Source organism: Fusarium oxysporum, chromosome XI (assembly GCF_013085055.1).
Source record: "Fusarium oxysporum Fo47 chromosome XI, complete sequence".
Lineage (NCBI taxonomy): Eukaryota > Fungi > Ascomycota > Sordariomycetes > Hypocreales > Nectriaceae > Fusarium > Fusarium oxysporum.
Window position 1 is genome coordinate 1570960 of NC_072850.1, and position 19076 is coordinate 1590035.

At 46.9% G+C, this 19076-nt stretch overlaps 8 protein-coding genes and 3 non-coding genes across 11 annotated transcripts; 9 read left to right on the forward strand and 2 right to left on the reverse strand.

The window, feature by feature from the left end:
- Positions 1-54: 54 nt before the first annotated feature.
- FOBCDRAFT_t254 lies at positions 55-154 on the forward strand. Its single transcript has one exon. It is a non-coding gene; the product is annotated as a tRNA-Leu (tRNA).
- Positions 155-639: 485 nt separating this feature from the next.
- FOBCDRAFT_233651 (S-adenosyl-L-methionine-dependent methyltransferase) lies at positions 640-1433 on the forward strand. Its single transcript, XM_031192663.3, has 3 exons — positions 640-868; positions 921-1187; positions 1240-1433. The coding sequence occupies exons 1-3, from the start codon at positions 665-667 to the stop codon at positions 1408-1410; spliced, it is 642 nt and encodes a 213-aa protein (XP_031031509.2). The 5' UTR covers positions 640-664; the 3' UTR covers positions 1411-1433.
- Positions 1434-1757: 324 nt separating this feature from the next.
- FOBCDRAFT_281463 (uncharacterized protein) lies at positions 1758-2300 on the reverse strand (the record flags this gene model as incomplete). Its single annotated transcript, XM_054707549.1, has 2 exons — positions 1758-2070; positions 2119-2300. The coding sequence occupies 2 exons, from the start codon at positions 2298-2300 to the stop codon at positions 1758-1760; spliced, it is 495 nt and encodes a 164-aa protein (XP_054563524.1).
- A 796-nt stretch (positions 2301-3096) lies between these two features.
- FOBCDRAFT_t255 lies at positions 3097-3198 on the forward strand. Its single transcript has one exon. It is a non-coding gene; the product is annotated as a tRNA-Ala (tRNA).
- Positions 3199-3536: 338 nt separating this feature from the next.
- FOBCDRAFT_208505 (uncharacterized protein) lies at positions 3537-3959 on the reverse strand (the record flags this gene model as incomplete). The annotated part of the gene is made up of 1 exon (XM_031192665.2): positions 3537-3959. The coding sequence occupies one exon, from the start codon at positions 3957-3959 to the stop codon at positions 3537-3539; it is 423 nt and encodes a 140-aa protein (XP_031031511.2).
- A 738-nt stretch (positions 3960-4697) lies between these two features.
- FOBCDRAFT_245240 (uncharacterized protein) lies at positions 4698-5591 on the forward strand (the record flags this gene model as incomplete). The annotated part of the gene is made up of 3 exons (XM_031192666.2): positions 4698-4953; positions 5004-5067; positions 5120-5591. 3 exons carry the CDS (start codon positions 4698-4700, stop codon positions 5589-5591), a joined length of 792 nt encoding a protein of 263 aa, XP_031031512.2.
- A 280-nt stretch (positions 5592-5871) lies between these two features.
- FOBCDRAFT_t256 lies at positions 5872-5943 on the forward strand. The gene has a single exon. It is a non-coding gene; the product is annotated as a tRNA-Arg (tRNA).
- A 633-nt stretch (positions 5944-6576) lies between these two features.
- FOBCDRAFT_265493 (amino acid permease-domain-containing protein) lies at positions 6577-10728 on the forward strand (the record flags this gene model as incomplete). The annotated part of the gene is made up of 10 exons (XM_059611354.1): positions 6577-6695; positions 6745-6815; positions 6868-6981; positions 7058-7150; positions 7205-7899; positions 7954-8380; positions 8596-8653; positions 8898-8967; positions 9204-9691; positions 9745-10728. Exons 1-10 carry the CDS (start codon positions 6588-6590, stop codon positions 10726-10728), a joined length of 3108 nt encoding a protein of 1035 aa, XP_059466221.1. The 5' UTR covers positions 6577-6587.
- Positions 10729-11410: 682 nt separating this feature from the next.
- On the forward strand, positions 11411-12238 carry FOBCDRAFT_281468 (molybdenum cofactor biosynthesis protein F; the record flags this gene model as incomplete). The annotated part of the gene is made up of 1 exon (XM_031192669.2): positions 11411-12238. One exon carries the CDS (start codon positions 11411-11413, stop codon positions 12236-12238), a length of 828 nt encoding a protein of 275 aa, XP_031031515.2.
- A 1877-nt stretch (positions 12239-14115) lies between these two features.
- On the forward strand, positions 14116-15632 carry FOBCDRAFT_192308 (uncharacterized protein). The gene is made up of 3 exons (XM_031192670.3): positions 14116-14354; positions 14401-14900; positions 14955-15632. The coding sequence occupies exons 1-3, from the start codon at positions 14205-14207 to the stop codon at positions 15496-15498; spliced, it is 1194 nt and encodes a 397-aa protein (XP_031031516.2). The 5' UTR covers positions 14116-14204; the 3' UTR covers positions 15499-15632.
- A 556-nt stretch (positions 15633-16188) lies between these two features.
- Positions 16189-18782, forward strand: FOBCDRAFT_245244 (uncharacterized protein; the record flags this gene model as incomplete). The annotated part of the gene is made up of 6 exons (XM_059610669.1): positions 16189-16203; positions 16254-16315; positions 16368-16439; positions 16959-17075; positions 17251-18595; positions 18645-18782. The coding sequence occupies 6 exons, from the start codon at positions 16189-16191 to the stop codon at positions 18780-18782; spliced, it is 1749 nt and encodes a 582-aa protein (XP_059468075.1).
- Between the last annotated feature and the right edge of the window lie 294 nt (positions 18783-19076).

The following is a 19076-nucleotide window of genomic DNA, read 5'->3' on the forward strand; positions in this document are numbered from 1 at the left end:
TTGCTAGGGTAATAGGCCTTGTTTCTGAACCGCCGAAGCATCAGCACTAGCTTGGGTGAGATGGCCGAGTTGGTTATGGCGCCAGGTTAAGGTTAACCTTAACACCAATTTCCTGGTGGAGCAATCCTCCTGGGTTCGAGTCCCAGTCTCATCAAACATTTCATTTTTGGCCTCTCAATAGCTACAATCAGCTGTATACTCTTGCGCCTGTCTTTTTGCGTAGCTTGGGCTCTATAAATTTGGGCGTTGTGGTTCTATCTTTTCATTTGGGGAGCTGATCCTGCTGAAGTCATCCCGGTGCAAGATTCCGGTTCTTGTGAGTTGGGCAGATTTTGAGGTACCTCTACGAACGGGTTTCGCTGGACGTCGCTACCACCAAGTCTCCTAGAATTCAATCAGGGCCGCCGCTTTGTTTGCACTCTATTAAGGGTCTAGTATTCCAAGCACCAGTCTTTCAAGTCGTTCGAGAAGTCGATAACAAGGCAGACAATTAGGCCAACCTACCCTCTCCCCGATACTACTCAAAACGGGAATAGTCTTTCCACTATGATCCACGATAAGACGAATACACGTGATTTAATTCTTGTGGAGTCATTACTCCATGCTAGCGAATTTTGAACGGTGCTGTAAAAACTAGAGAAAATTCGACGGATTGACCGCCAAAATGACAATTGCAGAGGACCAACAGCTCGGACTTTCCGAGTACTGGGATAGTCGCTATGCGACGTCAAATAATAATGAGCCAACTCATGAATGGTTCCGGTCATTTTCGCAGGTCCTTCCATTTCTACAGAAGAACCTCTTGGAGCAACCAGGACGGACAGCACAGGATAACCCAAGGATTCTTCACCTTGGCTCGGGCGATAGTGTCAGTCCACTGATAATCGAAATTTTGTCACACTAAACTAACTTCAGCTCAGGTTGTACCTGCTGAGCTTGCCGAGCGTGGTTACCAGAAGCAATTATGTGTCGACTTCTCTCCTGTAGTGGTTGATATGATGACAGAGAGACATAAGGAAATTACAGGAATCGAATGGAGTAGAGTTGATGTCCGAGATATGCCATCAATTGCTACTGGCTCTATAGATGTCGCTTTCGATAAGGGAACGTTGGACGCCATGATTTACGGCAGTCCCTGGAGCCCTCCTGATGAAGTGAAGGAAAATACAAGCAAATACTTGAAAGAGGTACGTGGTTGACTATTTGCCCCAGGAAATGATGGCTTCTAACGACCTGTAGGTACATCGTGCGCTAAAGGCGGATGGAGTGTTTCTATACATTACTTTCAGACAACCCCATTTTATGAAGTTGTTACTGAACCCAGATAACATCTTTGACATGGAAATGGAGGTACTGGGAGACGGTGGAGGCTTTGACTATTATGGTTATGTTATAAGGAAATCTCAATAAACTTCTGAACTTTCATAACGTACTGCTTTCATATGAATCTCTTGGGAGGTAAAGTTTGTTTTCGATGGGCAGCTGGGGAATAATGTGACGAAAGACTCCGTAATCACAGTCCAATATCAAAAGCAGTACATTAGGAAAATCCACCACGGACAACTGAAAAGAAAGACCCGCGCTCTTTTCCCACTATGAAAAAGATCGCCTTTCATCCAGAGATGCATAGTCAGCAGCAATCAGAATTATGAAAGACCACCACATGTATACACTCCTCTCAGCATTCACTCACGCGTTGCTGGTTGGCAATAACCAGTTATGATATGCGATACGCTTCACTCCACACCCTGCACCACTCATTCTTCACCACTTTCTTCTTCAGTCTCCCATTCCTCATATTCCTGCTTTTCCTTATCAACCATATATCTCTCACAGATACCATAGTATGTAAAAAATGACGGTGCATTCCCAGGGATATCCTCCTCACAGTTTGAAAATACCGTCTCGCGGCTGATCTTGAGAGTCAAGTAATTGTCGTCAAAGACCTGGATATATACCGGTTCTTCGCTTGTTCCCAAGTTGTGAGTTTTGGTGCTGCGATACTCTGGTGGCGTGTTTTTGTCTATTGAACAGACATCTTCTGCAAGTAAATACATGTGCCCGGAGTTCCTTTCAGCTCTTAGTGGTAGACGCTATTCCTGGCTATAATTGTCCCACTCGTAGAAAGGGGCATCAAACTCGATGTATCTCGTAGGAGCGAGCTCGTAAGGGCAGTGCTTGATATTGTCGATTGGCCAGAGCTTGAACATTCTCATGAGGCCAAGTTTGAGAGGCTTGGGCGTCTCGTCGATAGATTGAGCTCGGGCGAGAGCGTCTTTGATTTCACTGACGCAATGCATCTCGAGTTCGATATCTTCTTTGGTAGCCACCTCTTCGTACGTTTTCCAAGGTCTCAGTTCTTTTCTGCGCTGTCTCCAAGTATCCCGGCTTTTTCCGCATCCTCATAGACTTTAATCTTCTGAGCCTCTTTTTTCATTTGATCTCTCATTTACTCTCTTATTTGCTGTCTCATCTTTCTCATCTCATCTTCCCACTTCTTATATGTTCACAATTCTCTCTTGCGGTCACGCCGTTCTTGCTTTCATCTCGGCGCACATAAGGTCAGCGGGATTGTTTTGGTCGATTTTCTTGTCTGAAACTCGGCCGTCCTCGTCTAAATCTCTGTATTATTCGCATATATCATCGCTGCCATGATCGCTGCCATGATCGCTGCCATTTCTAGAGGCGCAGAAGAAAGTAGAACAATCAGAAAGGTCCTCGTCATAGTCTTCAGGGCGGGTTTGTGAATCTTCGTCCCACAAAGTCGCTTCTCCGAGGGCAAAGCGGTCTCGTACAAGGTCAGTGACGCGGTGATACCAGTCCCGGTCTAACTTTTGCACCCGAAAACATGATGTGATGGATTTCGGAAGGAGTTAGGTGATGAAAAGATGGACAGTATAGGAGATTGTGGTAACATTATATCAAACACACGAACTGACAAGCGATGTGACTGTACGTTATGTGCCCAAACCTAGATAGCCATACGCTAAAAACGGATGAACGATAGATAGTCCTTGAGACACGCATCATAGAATCAGTCAATCTTCACGGTCGTGGTATGTCCAATCAGACACATGACGTTCCACAATAAGTCCTGGGCGAATGGTTTAGTGGTATAATACTCCCTTAGCAAGTTCCGTCCAAGTTACAGATCGTCGCATCTGGGAGTGGTCCAGGGTTCGATTCCCTGTTCGTCCAATCACGGTGGTTAGATTCCACTAGCATCCTCATTTTTGCTTTTTAAATAAGTCGCTGACGTTTTTGTGTGTCAACGCGCACGATTACACACTCAACTCAGAGCCAGAGGTAATACGCGTTATCTCAGCAGACGTCGGCTTTTTCTTTTCGTCTATTATTTGTGGGACAAGGCAGGGTTAAGTCATGGAAATGAGGACACAGTAGTGAAGAAACCACAAGTGCACTATATGTAACCCTGGTAAAGTTTCGTGTATATTTACCATGTAGAAGACAAAGCCCAATCTTGTAACGCAGTTACACGACGAAATAATCTACAGTAACCGGTACCAAGACGCCTGCTACTTTGATCTGGCATCACCTGTCGCCCGCTTCTTATCACCGCCATCAAACCAACCAACATCAGTTTGAAGAAAGAAGCTCTCAGCCTCAGCATCAGAAGGCTCACGTTTCCCAGTCTGATCACGCTTCACAATCGGAGTTCTCTTGTCAATTGTAGTGCGCTTCTTATCTCCGCCATCAAACCACCCAACGTCTGTTTGAAGGAAGAAGCTTTCAGCGTCAGCGTCAGCTGGAGCACGCTTTTTGGTCGAGGGCTTCTTAGATATGGCACGTTTCTTATCGCCGCCATCGAACCAACCGACATCAGTCTGGAGGAAGAAGCTCTCGGCTTCGGCTTTCTTGGAAAGTTGGCTATTGGCAGGCGTAGGTGCTGCCAAAGCAAGTAGGGGAGCGCTGAGCGCCAGAATATGAGAGACCTTCATGTCGTTAAGGTTTCTGGCTCTTGTTTTCAAGATAGGTGATGACAGTAGAATAGAGTTCGTTGATGAATGATGTCGCTGTCGCCTTCCTGTAACTTCTTGTGATCATGATGAGCTTATATCCTCATTTTATTCTAATCGTCTCGGTGCAATGCTGTGCCGAAATTGATGTTATGGTCCTTCGATACATCCTTTGAAAACAAAAGCGATCTCGTCATGTGCGGGGGAATGTCACGTTGTGCTCACAAATAGCCATGCATTTCAAGCATCGAGGTAACAGCACGGATGATCGAAGCCAAAGAGCTTACCATCGCATTTGTGATCAGTATGCATGAAGAGCTTTGTAGACAAGGTCGAACTGCATTATGTGACAACTCATTGGATTGGGATTTTAGCATATTCCTACGAAGGATTTCCTAGGCCTGAAAGTCTGTAGTCCGTATCGTGAGTGGTGGATAAAAGCTCAATCTTATATGCAGTCTTGGCACAGCCTAAATCCTACAAGAGGGGATAGTTCTATGAGCGGCAACTATCTACAGAAAATCAACAATCTCACCGGCATAGTACGTCGCGAACGTAAGTGAGGGCTCGGCATAGTGGTGGCCGAATGGCAGGATAAGATGAGTTTCATGTCAGCGCTAGAGCAACACGGAATCCCGTTCATGTATGCCATATATCGAGCGGCATTCGTTTGTTATTTTTCGCAGTGTCAAATTTCGCCTTGCCATTTCTCTCACAGAAATGTCACGGTCTTCCCTGGATGACCTGGAGAGTCATGAGTCTCGTGATCGACTGTTGAAGAATGGCGATGACCATTTCAATGACTCGAGAGACTGGGAAACACACATTGAGCAATCATCCAAGCAGCGGGTGCCCAACTACATGTCTGCCATTGCATTTACATCTATCTTACTTAACCTTCTTTTGATCATCTCATCTCTTTGCCTGTGGGCGAGAACAAGATCACCCTTACCTCCCTGGCCTAATATTCTCTATTGTACGATACCGTGGCAGAATACTCCTTAGAAACTCTACTAACTTTAGAAGCTCCGGCCCAGAGTGCAGTCGAGTACGAAATAGTCACTTTCAATTCAGATTTCCCTGAAGACCAGTAAGTGTCTGTACCTCACCTTGTGACGAATCATACCTAACCAAACTCGTAGCTCGGGAACAACAGACTTCTATGGCGCATCTCCAGAAGCAGAAGAGGCATGGAGAAATCTGATGAAGCCTTATCTGGTCAGGATACCTGGCCAAGAAGCATCACGATTATCCCGTCCTACGTCGCAGATCTCTAGAGATCCAGACTACTACATTACCAGTCTTGATGTATACCACCAACTGCACTGCCTTAATGACATTCGGAAGATGGTGAGGGACTTCAACTCGACAGAAGGAGGTCTGGGCAGATTACAAACCATGCACAAGTTTCACTGCATTGACTCTATTAGACAAAGTCTTATGTGCAATGCTGACTTGAGTTTGATACATTGGTATTGGGCACCGCAAGTCGGGAAGAACTTTCCAAATGCAACTACGACACATATTTGTCGGAAGTGGTCATTAATTGAAGAGTGGGCGATGGGCCACAGGCTTGACCAAGATGACTATGATCCAAGGACGCATATTGAGTAATAGGATCCGATCAATGAACATTGAATCGCAAGCCCTTTTGCTACTTCACTTCTTCATAGAACGAGAGATTGAGGCCTGACGCTCCTCGGTGGTCCACGGCTGAAGTCACTTACTTAAACGTCTGTAACATCCGCTATGGGGTAATGCCATCAGTAATACTGGACAAGAAACTGCTCCTTCGTGTCAGTCTGTGTAGCACCAGCTTTTGCGAGCTTCGATTGAAAATACTCTGCAGCGACATGGATCCAAACTCTGACGGCCCTGGCATAACAAATAATCCGGTCGCGTGGCCCAATGGCAAGGCGTCTGACTACGAATCAGAAGATTCTGGGTTCGATCCCCAGCGTGATCATATGTATTTTTTGCCTCATCTGTGAAACCGACAAGATCTACTTTTTGCTTGTCAAGTGATATTCACTACAGTCTTTAAGTCTGTGTTGTTCCTATTACTTCTTTAGTTGCCTCTTGTCTGGTCTTATGCTTCGCAAGCCTCCAAACAGACCACAGCTCGGAAATCGCCCGCGTCCTTCAGTGCCGGTTCTAGAAACCAAAACTCGCGTTTTTTCAAGCTTACGTACAACTTATCAAACCTGACTTTTGATCTGTTCCTGCGCCTTTGTAATTACCATCATAATATATCTGTATCTGTATCTATGGGAGACATTTCGGTAATGATAAAGATCTCGGAACTGGACATCTGCTATCTATGGTTACGTCGGAATCAGTCCCGGGCAGCAAGCCACATACCCTTCATCGAAAAACGCGGGGTAAGCTTTACTAATGCCTGTCTCCCCTGGTGAAGATAGCGAATACCACGCTAGCAAGCATCGCCACACGCACTTTTTTCCCCAATGCAGCACGCTAGACGTCTAATGCCTGCCGCGTCTGCCGTTACCCCAGACCTGGGGTTCCGAAGTATGATAACCGAAACGAAGATAAAGTTCCGAGCACGCTCTTGTTATTCTCCCTCTCACAGACATCGAATTGGAAATCAACATGTCTCTCGATATGGCATCTCCTGCAGCTGACAATGAGAAGCATCTTGGTTCGCAGAACCAGGATGAACAGAACTTGGAGCGCCATGGCTATGTTCAGCAGACGAAGGTATGAGATGCTGGTTCCGAAGAGTGGATGTGCTGACTGGTGATGATAGCGCAACTTCTCTCTTACTGCCATGGTTGCGACATGCGTCAACCTGATGGCAACATGGGAAGCATTATCTAGGTTCGATACCCGTTGCTATTGCTGTTTGCCTCAAATTGACCTTTCTTCGAAGTACACTCGCTGCTGGGCTCGTAAGCGGAGGGCCAGTATCCCTTGTTTACGGCGTCATCGTGGCATTTATCGGATCACTCTGTTCTGCCAGTTCCTTGGCTGAACTGGCATCAAGGTAAGCTAGCCCTAAGTTCTCTGTGCTGATATAACCCATCCACAATCCGAACAACTTCTGACGCGTTCATTCTCAGTTACCCTACCGCCGGTGGACAATATCACTTCGTCGCCAAGCTTAGCCCCAAAACGAGTCGACCCCTGACGAGCTGGTTTGCTGGATATATCTCGTGAGTCACGATCGAATCCAGACGCGAGAAGGAATATAAGCTGACAACATGAAGAACATTAGGTTGGATAGCCTCCGCTGGCAGTGCCCCCTTTCTCGCCGGAACACAGATCCAAGGCCTCCTCGTCCTCAACTATCCCGATTCCTACGTCTTCCAAAGATGGCATGGCACGCTGCTCTTCTGGGCCGTCCTTCTGGGCTCCGCTTGCATTTGTATCTTCTGCAGTAACAAGCTGCCACTCATCGAGAAGCTGACCCTCGTGCTACACGTCACCTTCTTCATCGCAATCATAGTCACCATGGCCGTGACATCACCAACCAAGCACTCGGCCGAATGGGTCTTTTCCCACTTCGAGAACAACTCTGGATGGGGTAACAACGCGGTGGCTTGGAGTATAGGACTTCTCAGCTCTTGCTATGTTCTTATCGGCTATGATGGCGCCACCCATCTTAGTGAGGAGATGAACAATGCCGAGATGGGTGTACCCAGGGCTATGGTTGGTTGTCTCTTGGTCAACGGTCCTTTGGGCTTTGCCTTCCTCCTTATAATTCTCTTCTTCATGGGAGATATTTCGGCGGCTTTGGCTACACCTACAGGGTTCCCTATCATTGAGATTTTCCTTCACATGACCGGCAGCGTTGCGGCTGCTACTACCATGACTGCTATGATTACTGTTATGGCATGCTTGTCGACGGTTCCTCTCCTCACAGCGGCGGCTCGCATCATGTGGGCGTTTGCTAGAGATGGAGGTAAGTCAGTTTAACCGCTTTGAGTTACACATGACTAATATTACAACTACTCAGGTCTCCCCTTTGCTGAGCGTATTGCAAGCGTTGACAAACGTCGACAAATCCCCACCGTATCCATTGTCGTTGTCAGCTTCCTGCTTATGCTGCTGAGTCTCATCAACATTGGTTCTACGACAGCCTTCAATGCTATCCTATCCCTTGCTGTAGTTAGTCTACAGGCCTCATACCTCCTTCCAATCCTTCTGTTGATCTGGCGGCGCTTATTCCGCCCAGATACTTTGCGCTGGGGTCCTTGGAGACTCGGCAGAGCAGGCTTACCTATCAACGTCATTGCCGTTATTTATCTCATGTATACCTGCATCTTCCTTCTTTTCCCTCCTTTTCAGCCAATCACTCCGGTGAACATGAATTATGCACCTGTTGTATTGGGTGGTGCTCTGGTGTTTGGCTGCTTCTATTGGCCTCTGAGGGTTAGCAAGCGGTATGTTGGTCCACTGACAGATGCCGAAGTTTTAGAGGGAACACTACACTAGTTTGCTTTGATGAATGCGATACTGTCCTTTGAGAGATACGGACCATATCTGGTAATCACCGGCTGTATGATAATATATAAAGATTACTTCCTATCCCAAAGCAGAATCCCTCGCTTAGTAATTCTGGTAGTGATTGTGATTCAATGTTGTGATAAGCCGTTAGACTCTTCATCTGGACTGCCCCTGGTGCTGTTTTACTGTTATCTCGCCAAATTGACAAGGTAAGATTTGGTTAGTGGTGAATGGTCCAGGACATCTAGCCAATCCCAGCCAACCAATTGATAACCACATGACTCTTATCAGCGGAACCCCACTTCCGATTTCCGACTGTTCGCCTATCTCATCTTGGACAACCTTCTTATCTTGCTGACAAGCTACCAGGGTCTGTCAGTCACGTTGCTAAGTATGGAAAATCCCCTGCATGACTCCGATTCATCAGGCAATGATCTTGTTACACATATTTAGGGTTGGCAGCTCTACATGGATCAGTCTACTGCTTCTTCGGCATCGATCCGAAGGCGACAGAAATTGAGGAGTGAGTCTGACCCTGAGACTTTACCACCTTGTCTACCTTACCTCAGCTAATGTTGTTGGAATGCGAAGGCGGCTGCATTACTTGTAAGAAACGCGTGGGTCTAACATCCTTACCCTCAATGACTTCATAAATAGCTTGCTAAACGCTGCCGCAGAAGCTGAAATGCGATGAAGCAGAGCCTGCTTGTACCCGTTGCGTCAAATCAAATCTGTTATGCCCTGGCTATAAACGTCCAGTAAAATGGTCGACCAAATACGAGATTGACTATGGAATCCATTCGTTTGCTGGCCCCAGCTCAGGGCACTCGTCTGGCATTGGCGACTCACCATCTTCTCCATCTGACACCGACAATGCCCTTGTATTGTACTCCCCGCAGGAGGAGTCCTTCAAGCTTTTAACACACTACTTCGCATCAGCATGCCAGGTTCTGTCATCTTTTGACTCACCTAACAACCCTTATCGTTCGGATCTGCTAGAATTTATACGGAACTCCCCCATTGTGTTCAATAGTGCCTTGAGTGCATCGGCGGCCCATCTAAGCCAGCAAGAACAAGAAACATCTTTGATACCCTTGACTTTCCAGACGGAAGCTATTTCACATATATCGAGGGAGCTCGCCGAAATACATGTTACCCAACACAGATTGGCTCCTCTTCGCATCTCAACGGCGTCAACGATAAAAGATGACTTGATGTTGGGTATCACTCTCATTGGCATGACCTCTGTAGGTGTCCTTATTCAACAATGATCTTACGAGGCTTACATCTGAACTTACAGAGCTGGCACGATCCTTCTTCACTTGGCCTGTGCCATTTTCATGGTGCTCGACAAGTATTCAGCATTTGGATGAACCAATTCGACCTCACGGACCTTCAGTTGCCGTCTCACCGCATCCAACGCTTAATAGCTTCATCAATGGTCTATTGGGAAGTTATGGCCTCTTGCTTGATTGATCAAGAGGTTGGCGCACTTTCATACCTTGACGTGTTCTCCGCTCTACCACCTACGACCTTTTGTTATCCGTGTCCATGGACCGGAGTCGGCACAAAGATTTTGATCCACCTCGCCAAATGCATGACAATAGTAAGGCAGAGACGACGTCTGGTTTCATGCAATCATTCAATGGGGGGTGATATAGATGTATCAAATCGCATCCTCGATCTACTCACTCAAGCTTTCACTCTAAGTCTGGACATAGACCAATGTCAAATACCAACTCCTGCAGAGATACAGAATACTGGCGACTACAGGACTCCATCAGATCATCTCTGTAAGATAGCTAAGTGCTATCAACTGGTTGCTCGTCTTGAGCTTGACCGGGCATTCCCCGAACTCACACAATGCCTAGAGGATGTTCAAAATCAAGATGCAATATTCTCACAGCATATCTTAGAGCTTGCAGTGAAGATACTAGAAATCATGAACACTATTCCGGAGGATTCCCGAACTATTGCCATTCAGACCATCGTATTCCTAACAGCGGGAAGTGCACTTGGATCTAGTTCAAATGCAGACGCCAATATCAAAGAGTTAGTCGCAGACTGGAGGAGATTTGTACTTGAGAGACTGCACAGATCATTCTTGTCTCTCAAACTTCAGACGATTAATAGGGCAGCTACTGTGCTTCAGGGCGTCTGGGCACGGATGGACTCAGCGGCCATGGAGGAGCCTGATTCCACATCCTGTAAAAAGAGTCCAATTTTGCGCGTGCACTGGATTGATGTTATGACAGAAGCTGGACTAGAGACTATTCTAGGATAGTACAAAAAAATTGACTGTGTCCCTTCTAGCCCTCTTGGCAGGCTGACCATTCTCCAGTTCGTTTCGCGCTCATACTCATGCAGTGTCGCGAAAGTCCGAGAAAGCAGTTATACACGTAAAGCCCGGAGAATCGGACAATGGATATGCATCATGAGTGAAGGACTTTCGGTCTGATCAAAGTCCGAAGGCAGCCACAGCGTATCATTCTCCTTCATAGCTATCTCGGTTGCCGGCTTGATGACAAGGAAAAAGGTCATCGAGACCCTTGGAATAGAGTTTCCAAGATGCTTCTCCGCACGCCTAAGAAAGCTACAGGTGGGGGACGTCGCACTTTTTTTCTGTAAGCGGAAAGGTTGTGGTCGATAGCACCCAACATGTCGACGACAATGCGGGGAAGCTCCGTTTCTGATAGGACTGTTGTATCAAGAAATTCACGGAATTTACGGAAATCAACAGTGATGGTAGCTGACATTCAGGTGTAGATTTAGGAGAAATTTACAGACTGATCACTCAGTATTGGTGCTCAACGATTTACTATAAAGATGGCGTCGTCTCTCCAAATGAATAGACTATCTAAGACAAGTTTCTACCCTTGACACACCATTCTCTTAACAACGCTATAAAGAGTTCTTGAGTCGGCACTTCATATTCTTCACCCTTTAAACCTCTTTTACTAGTCAGCATGGTTCCATCAGCTACTTCAGAGATCGCAGACTTTGTCCCGGTGGCTAAATGGCCAACCCTCCAGGAAATGGCCGATGGCTTCAGGGAGCATCTTATGCCAGCATCCAACAAGCTGCAGGGCAAATACTTTGAACATACCTATGACAATGGTTGGAAGATCTCTCATGACTTTGGTGCGGATAGCGTCACGTGGAAGATCCTCGAGGGAGAAGGAACAGGCCTTACTGCACCAGCCAAGTACGAGGCTTTCGAAGTGCGACCAGATGTATTCTTCGTCGACTTCTTCAAGCCTGACTACAATGAAGTCGTCAGCTTGATCGTCGATACCGTCACTGGACAAGCTATTGCTGGTGTCTCAGGCTTCAAGGACGAGAATGGTGAACGCAGAACATTTACCTCTTTCATCAACGCAGTCGCGTTCGGAGGGAAGCCTGTTGAACCATTCCCAGCCACTGATGAACTCATTGGAAAGCACGTTCTGTACCGATACACTCCCCGAGATGCTTATGAGCATGTTTATCTCAACAAGGGTACTATGGCCTGGCATTGTCTCAGCGGCACAGAGAGGGGTATCGCAGATGCTGAGAAGTGCCAGATGCTCAAGCTGCGAGACAACTTGTACATGCTGTTCTGGACCGAAACAGTTATGCCTGTGGAATCAATTGTCGTTGTGGACCTGGAGAAGATGAGGTCTACTGGGCGTTTCTACTGCTGGGATCCAAAGCCAAAGGAGGCTGTGCACGTGCGATTTGGTTCTTATGCTACTGTTCTGGCAGAGACGTCGCCACTAGAGACGCTGCGAAAGGTTTCGCAGAACAAGTTTTAGAAATAAGTCTATGCTAGTACACATGACAACAGAATCATATCTGCGTTTACTGAGCACCAATATGCCCACGAGTGAAAATTAATGTGCTATTTGGAGGTGAGACATGTGGACAAAGATACTGAGGTGTACTTGACAAATCAGAAGACAGTAAATAAGCGATAAGCCTAGTTTCCGCGTTCCTGTATTGTGATGTTGCTTGCAAGGCGAAAAGTCTCAGAGATTGCAGATAAACTAAGGGAAAAAAATAAAATAAAAATTCAGTACCGTAACATGATGTATTCTTGAAATGGAACATGATGGTTTGCAAGCCCCTCTGTTCTAGGGTAGGGGGATCACGATGTGGCTTGGTCGAGTTGCTTTGGGTCGAGGCCACTGTGACGACGAGCCTCCCTTATAGGGTTAGCGAAGGTAGCTACTAAGTCAGAATTGACTTGGTAAAGATCAATTGGGCTCAAAACTTTCTTGGCTATGCCGCCAACTTTTAGAACCTCACTCCACAGGAGTGCCAAGCAGCCACGAATCCTTCGCGCCTGATAACCGACTTCAGCTCTGACAATTTTCCAAGCAGATAAGATGAATGACTCGGATTGGTCTCGTTCTATACGATATTCGTATTGTTTCAACAAACCATGTGGTAGGCAAGCCACAGTCAATGCTGAGTTCAATAGAACGTCGGATATAGAGTTGACGCTTGGAGCGTTTAATCCGAAGCCATCATAGGCGAGACTCTGAAACGTTTTTCATTGGTCAATTCATGACTCACAAAAACGGCCTAGAATGCCAACTCGCGGATCAGGCAATTCACTGCAGATACTGATGGACAGCTTTCATACTGCTTTGAGACCATAATAACAGCTAAAACATCGGCCCTATGATCAGTCACATTTACTAGCTGCTCAGCTCGCCTCATGACAGAGCCTTAGGCTTAAGCTTAAGAGTACCTGAGTCAAAGCTATGATCCACCCATCATGCCATGGGCGTTAAGCTATTGGAAGCATTCTTAAACGCATGCCAAGGATGTTGAATTGTGCTCGACAGCCTTAACACGCAAGCGTTTCGGCCAAGTGAATGATCGCCAAACGCGCCTATGAAATCCCGGAGATGCTCGATCTCTTTTGTTATGATCTACGATGCAGCTCACAGACATAAATTGGCTCTAAGATTGACATGCCCAAAAAAAAATAACAGTACTTCTGTCAGCCGCGAAGCGGCCACTTAAACGACTTCATTCAAGCCCACTATGTAATCTCCAGACCTGGGGAAGCCCCGAGAAATTGTTGGGAGCCATCAGGTAAATAAATCATTTCCCCTTTTTCTCGACATTATACCCTTTATGGGTTCCCCGAAGCCCACTACGCGCAGAGTTTTCCTTGTGTAACAAGGTCCAAGCACAATTCGCCACTTGACCTCATTCGGCCAATGCAAAGCAGATCATCCGGTTCTCCGACGCTATTACCGGAATAACACATTACTAACAGTCTAGCCAATCTCCTAGACCCCGGGACAAGATTTCTATGGAACCGCTCTTCGAGTAGGAGAAGAACTAGAAACCTGTCGCGCCCTATCAGAGCGTTTTTCCTCGTGGCAGATTGGCCCAGGTCCGAAGTTCCCTGACTCAAAGGTCCCGACTTTCTGGCTGCGCCAACACAAGCAGAGCTAGCCTCCCCGTCATGAAGATCGAGCTAAGACGGATCCAGATAAGACGCAAATCATTGCCATGTTTTGCTGGTTACGCCGCTTGGGTAGTCTGTTACAGGAATCCCCTTTTGTCTCCATCTCCTGCACTCCACAGACGAAACTATCCCGGTCTGGATTGTTGTCCGGAGACTCGTGGCGAGTGAGTGGTGTTTTACCATGTCTGCATATATAGTCGATGGGGTGTTGCCCGCTCGCTCGGTTAGGAGAGAGAGTCCACCCGCTGCGCCCTGTTCTTCTTTCTTCTTCTCTGCCACACGAGTTCAACACCATGGCGATCGAGAGTCGGGCGACGCAGATTGCTGCGATCGGTTATACTTTTGTGATCATCTCATCGATTGCGACATGTCTCCGCGTCTACTGCCGAGTATGGGTTGTCAAGGCGTTTGGCGCGGATGATTGGCTTGCCCTCATTGCCCAGGTAGGACGCATTTCCCCTATCGGTATCACCCTGCTAACCGAGAAAGTTTATGTTCATCGTCTTTTGCTCCTATGAGATCACTGGTGTCCGATATGGAACTGGACGTCACTTCAAGGACATTGAGCCGGAGAATATCCCCAGAGCGATGCAGATGTGGTGGACATGCGAACCGACCTACGTCTTGACCAACATGGCCATCAAGGCCAGTATTGCTATCTTCTTGTTACGAATCTGTATTACACGTACACACAAGATTATCATCTGGACCATCACTGGCATTACAGAAATCTATAGCTTGTTCTTCTTCCTGCTGTTTGTTCTGCAATGTCGACCTACATCACTCTTCTGGCTCCGATATACCAGCAATCCACCTGGAGGTAGTTGCTTCGACGCTTCGGTGGTTGCCAAGGCCTTCTATGCTTACTCCGCTATCAGCTGTTTGTCAGATTGGACCTACAGTTTGCTACCCATTGCCCTGGTTTACAATCTTCAAATGAGCAGAAGAACAAAGATTTCTGTCGTCGGTATTCTAGCCGCAGGTGCTATGTATGTGTCAACGCTCCTCTACCCATTGAATTAGTTTACTGACCTTGATTACAGTGCCTCTAGTGCAACCATCATCCGCTTCCCTTACCTCTACTCCCTCACCGACATCGACGACTTCCTATACTCTACCTCAGATGTCGCTATCTGGTCCACTGTTGAGACTGGCCTTGGTATCACTGCCTCATCTGTCGCAACACTCCGACCTCTCCTCCGTAACTTCCTTGGCCACGGATCATCTGCAGATGGACAGGGAAACTCAGCCAGGCCTTGGCAGCGAACAGGTAGCAACCATCCAACAGGAGGCTACCTTCGCAGCCACGGCCAGAACGGCGAAGAAGCTTTCGATCTCCACGACAATGCTGGCAAGCGTATTGGAGTCACTACCGTCATCGACCACGACGACAAGTCAGAAGGCAATGGCGAAACAGGCAAGAATGGAAGCAGATCAGAAGCTTCTGACTCTGTCGCTGAGCTCCATGGCTGGAATAGCAGCCAGTCAGATCTGGCCGATGCCAATGGTCAACCACGTGCCCAAAAAGGATGGAATGTGTTGGTCAAGAAGACTGTTGTCCAAACTCGAGGATCAGACCTTGCATAAACCCGACTTGGTCATGTCATAAAAAGTTAGTGTAGATATAATTACGAGGCGGGGAGAAAACTTGTTCTCTGTCCCACGATACCCTTAGCGCTTCCCTTTAGCGGGTCGTCAATGATAATACGTTTTAATATTCATTCTCAAGTCCATTTTCTCGCAATTGAGACATGTGAAAGGTAAGACATCGATTAACCTTCCATGCATGACGGCGTGACACGTAACAGTCCGATCTGCCGCCCGTGCTGTGCCGATCCCCGAAAGTAAAATGAGTGATGATATCCAATGAAACGGTTGGAAGATGTTCTAAGCTTTAATAGTGTGGATTAGAGCTGAATGGAAAACAAGATGGAGTTGCAGATTGAGTTTGATCTGCAATTTATAGCGACGGAAACCATCGATAGCTTCTGCAATCGGTAGATCCCGCAGCGGTAATTAGTCTTTGTGGATGAAATGCCGAAACGCATCCGTTCATGATCGACAAAAGCTGAAAGCGATTTGGAATGGCCTGGTATTAATCAGAAGTTCCATTGTTCATTGTTTGTTAATCTTGAGTGCGGTCGTGCTGATAGTTTCCAAGTATAAAAGGTCAGGAAGATTCCTAAGTTTTTTCTCATCCCAGCTTTCTCTCAACCACAGCAAACATCAACACTTAGATATTCTATCACTCCAAAGAAATTTCTTTCTACATTAATCATGGCTGATAAGACGGTACTTTAGAACTTTCCTTCTCCTCTCACACCTACTAACAAGATACATAGAAAATCCGCTACACCTACCTCGGCTACGAGGAGTGGCAGGCATCTGAGCCCCAACTCAAAAAGTAAGAAGTCCACCCTAAAATAATCTTCATCATTCTAACAAGAGTTTTCTAGGCTCATCCAGGACGACACTGGCGTTGAGTATTGGATTGAGACCAGATCCATCCCTCCCATGGGAATTCCTCCGTACGTTGCCATTAACCGAGCTGGCTTTGCGTGTTGTCGCTAACTCTCCTAAGTCCCGTGACTAAGGATTGTATTGAGAAACTCAAAGGATTGAATGGTGTTAAGGTCGACGAGATAGAAGAAGATGACTAGTAGAGCTAGGCCATGCCAACAATCTTCTATTGACAAATGGCTATTCAAATCGGGGAAATATCTATACCATAGCTAAAACCTATCAAGAATATCACATATTCTCCAGTGACTATATCTGAGCTGAAAGAATTGCCAGATCATGTTGGTTGTGTCTAGTTCCGTCATCTGACAGTGGCGCCAGTGAGACATGTGCATGCGCCCAACCATATGAGATGCACGAAAATATCTTTCATAATAGACACATTATTCCCTCTCCGGTCTTTGCTAACCAAAAAGTGCCCAAAACCTCATGGTTGACTTTTAGCGTGACGACGGCCACTTTCCGCGGCCAGCTCCCGAAAGCCTCCGGTAGACTTACTCCACGGCTCAGCCCTTGATACTTACTAGGCAGAATGAAACTAGAAATACACCCTCTTTGACGTATATGGCCTTTGAGAGTCGACTTTTGAGCAACTTAACCACACCAATCTGTTCGGGACCAGCCCTACGTTATACATTCTCCGGGTAGCCTATTTTGAGACAATGGCACCAAGACTCGTGTCCATGCGGCCCCGAACTATGCTCAAACATGCGACTCAAGTAAGTCGGCTTTCTTATACTTTGCCTTCCCTTTGCATACATCTCATTTGGTCACCAAGTTTCAAGGCTGAATCATGTAGGCAAATGCTTTGCTTACAAGATCGTTCTCCATCTCTATCAGTCGCCATGGCATCAACAAGGTTGTCTCATCGGCTGCTGAGGCGCTGAAGGATATGAAACCAAATACGACGCTTCTGTGTGGCGGCTTTGGTCTTTGTGGTGTCCCAGACACGCTCATCAATGAAGTCCTCAACAAGCCTGATGTTACCGGGCTAACAGCTGTTTCTAACAATGCTGGAACTGATGACTTCGGCCTAGGAAAGCTCTTGAAAAGTAGACAAGTGCGCAAGATGGTTGCATCTTATATCGGAGAGAACAAGACTTTTGAGAAGATGTATCTTACAGGCGACATTGAACTGGAACTTACTCCTCAAGGCACCCTTGCAGAACGCTGTGCTGCTGGTGGCAAAGGCATCCCGGCTTTCTATACGCCTGCTGGCGTCGGAACCGTTGTTCAAAATGGCGACCTCCCGTCTCGGAACAAACCCATTGGGTCTTCTAGCGATGCGAAGTTCCCAGATCCCAAAGATGTCAAGGTCTTCGACGGCAAGCCATATCTTCTTGAACGCAGCATCACAGGCGATTACGCCTTTGTGAAGGCTTTCAAGGCAGATAAGCTGGGAAACTGTCAGTTTCGTCTTGCAGCTCAGAACTTCAACGGTCCAATGGGTCGCAATGCTACGATGACTATCGTTGAAGCCGAGCATATTGTCGAACCTGGGGAAATTCTCCCAGAGTCAGTTCATTTGCCGGGCATTTATGTGAAGCGAGTCATCCAAAGCACTGCGGAGAAAGGCATTGAAAAGTATAATTGGGCCAAGCAAGACGTCAAGACTTTGGGTCAGGGTGAGGTTGCTGCAAAGAGAGAGCGTATCGTCCGACGAGCAGCGAAGGAGTTCAAGAATGGGATGTACGCAAATCTTGGAATCGGCATGCCCATGCTGGCAGCCTCGTTCGTTGGACCTGATGTTGATGTACAGCTTCAATCGGAGAATGGTATTTTAGGTCTCGGGCCATATCCATCCAAAGAGCGCAACGAAGCTGATCCAGATCTCATCAACGCTGGCAAAGAAACAGTCACACTGAAGCTTGGCGCATCTGTTTTCAGTAGCGACGAAAGTTTCGGCATGATCCGTAGTGGTCGTATCGATATTACCATTCTCGGCGCCATGCAAGTCAGCGCAAGAGGCGACTTGGCGAACTGGATGCTCCCAGGAAAGGTCAAAGGCTTTGGAGGCGCGATGGACCTTGTTAGCAACCCGACTAAGACAAAGGTCATTGTCACCATGGAACATACAGACAAGAAGGGTAATCCCAAAATCTTGAACCAGTGTTCTTTCCCCCTCACAGGCCGGGCGTGCGTATCGCGCATCATCACAGATTTGGTAAGTCACACGCGAGGTACTTCTCTTGGAGTATACTAAGTCTTCTTAGGGAGTGTTTGATGTGGACTTTGCGACGGGTTTGACGCTGGTTGAAATCGCTCATGGTGTCACTGTGGATGAGGTTAAGGCTAAGACCGAAGCTCCTTTTTCTGTTGCTGAGCCACTGAAGTCAATGACAGGAGTATGAGAGACATCGTCATAGAAAGACCAGTTGTATATCGAGCCGTCTTGAAAGCAGGAATTGCTGGCTACTGTATAATAGTTGCTTTATGAATAAAGTGACTGCCCCAACGAACCATCTTCAGCAGCCCTACCCACTTTACAATGAAAACCGATGGACTCCAGAAAAGGATGAAGAGGATGCCTTGAAAGATAGCCCGTGTTAAGGATGTGCACAAATCTTCTAAACCAAACACGTCTTAAGTTTGTGAGGATTCGAAGTCTGCGATCTCTTAAAATCAGCATACTTCGGCAAATATAA

What these genes read in the sequence shown, in the direction of transcription:
- FOBCDRAFT_192308 (XM_031192670.3), top strand. Translation starts at nt 14,205, where the DNA reads ATGGCGATCGAGAGTCGGGCGACGCAGATTGCTGCGATCGGTTATACT. An exon ending in GGCTTGCCCTCATTGCCCAG is followed by an intron (nt 14,355 to 14,400) that starts GTAGGACGCATT and finishes TAACCGAGAAAG; the next exon opens with TTTATGTTCATCGTCTTTTG. An exon ending in ATTCTAGCCGCAGGTGCTAT is followed by an intron (nt 14,901 to 14,954) that starts GTATGTGTCAAC and finishes CCTTGATTACAG; the next exon opens with TGCCTCTAGTGCAACCATCA.
- FOBCDRAFT_233651 (XM_031192663.3), top strand. Translation starts at nt 665, where the DNA reads ATGACAATTGCAGAGGACCAACAGCTCGGACTTTCCGAGTACTGGGAT. An exon ending in ACCTTGGCTCGGGCGATAGT is followed by an intron (nt 869 to 920) that starts GTCAGTCCACTG and finishes ACTTCAGCTCAG; the next exon opens with GTTGTACCTGCTGAGCTTGC. An exon ending in CAAGCAAATACTTGAAAGAG is followed by an intron (nt 1,188 to 1,239) that starts GTACGTGGTTGA and finishes AACGACCTGTAG; the next exon opens with GTACATCGTGCGCTAAAGGC.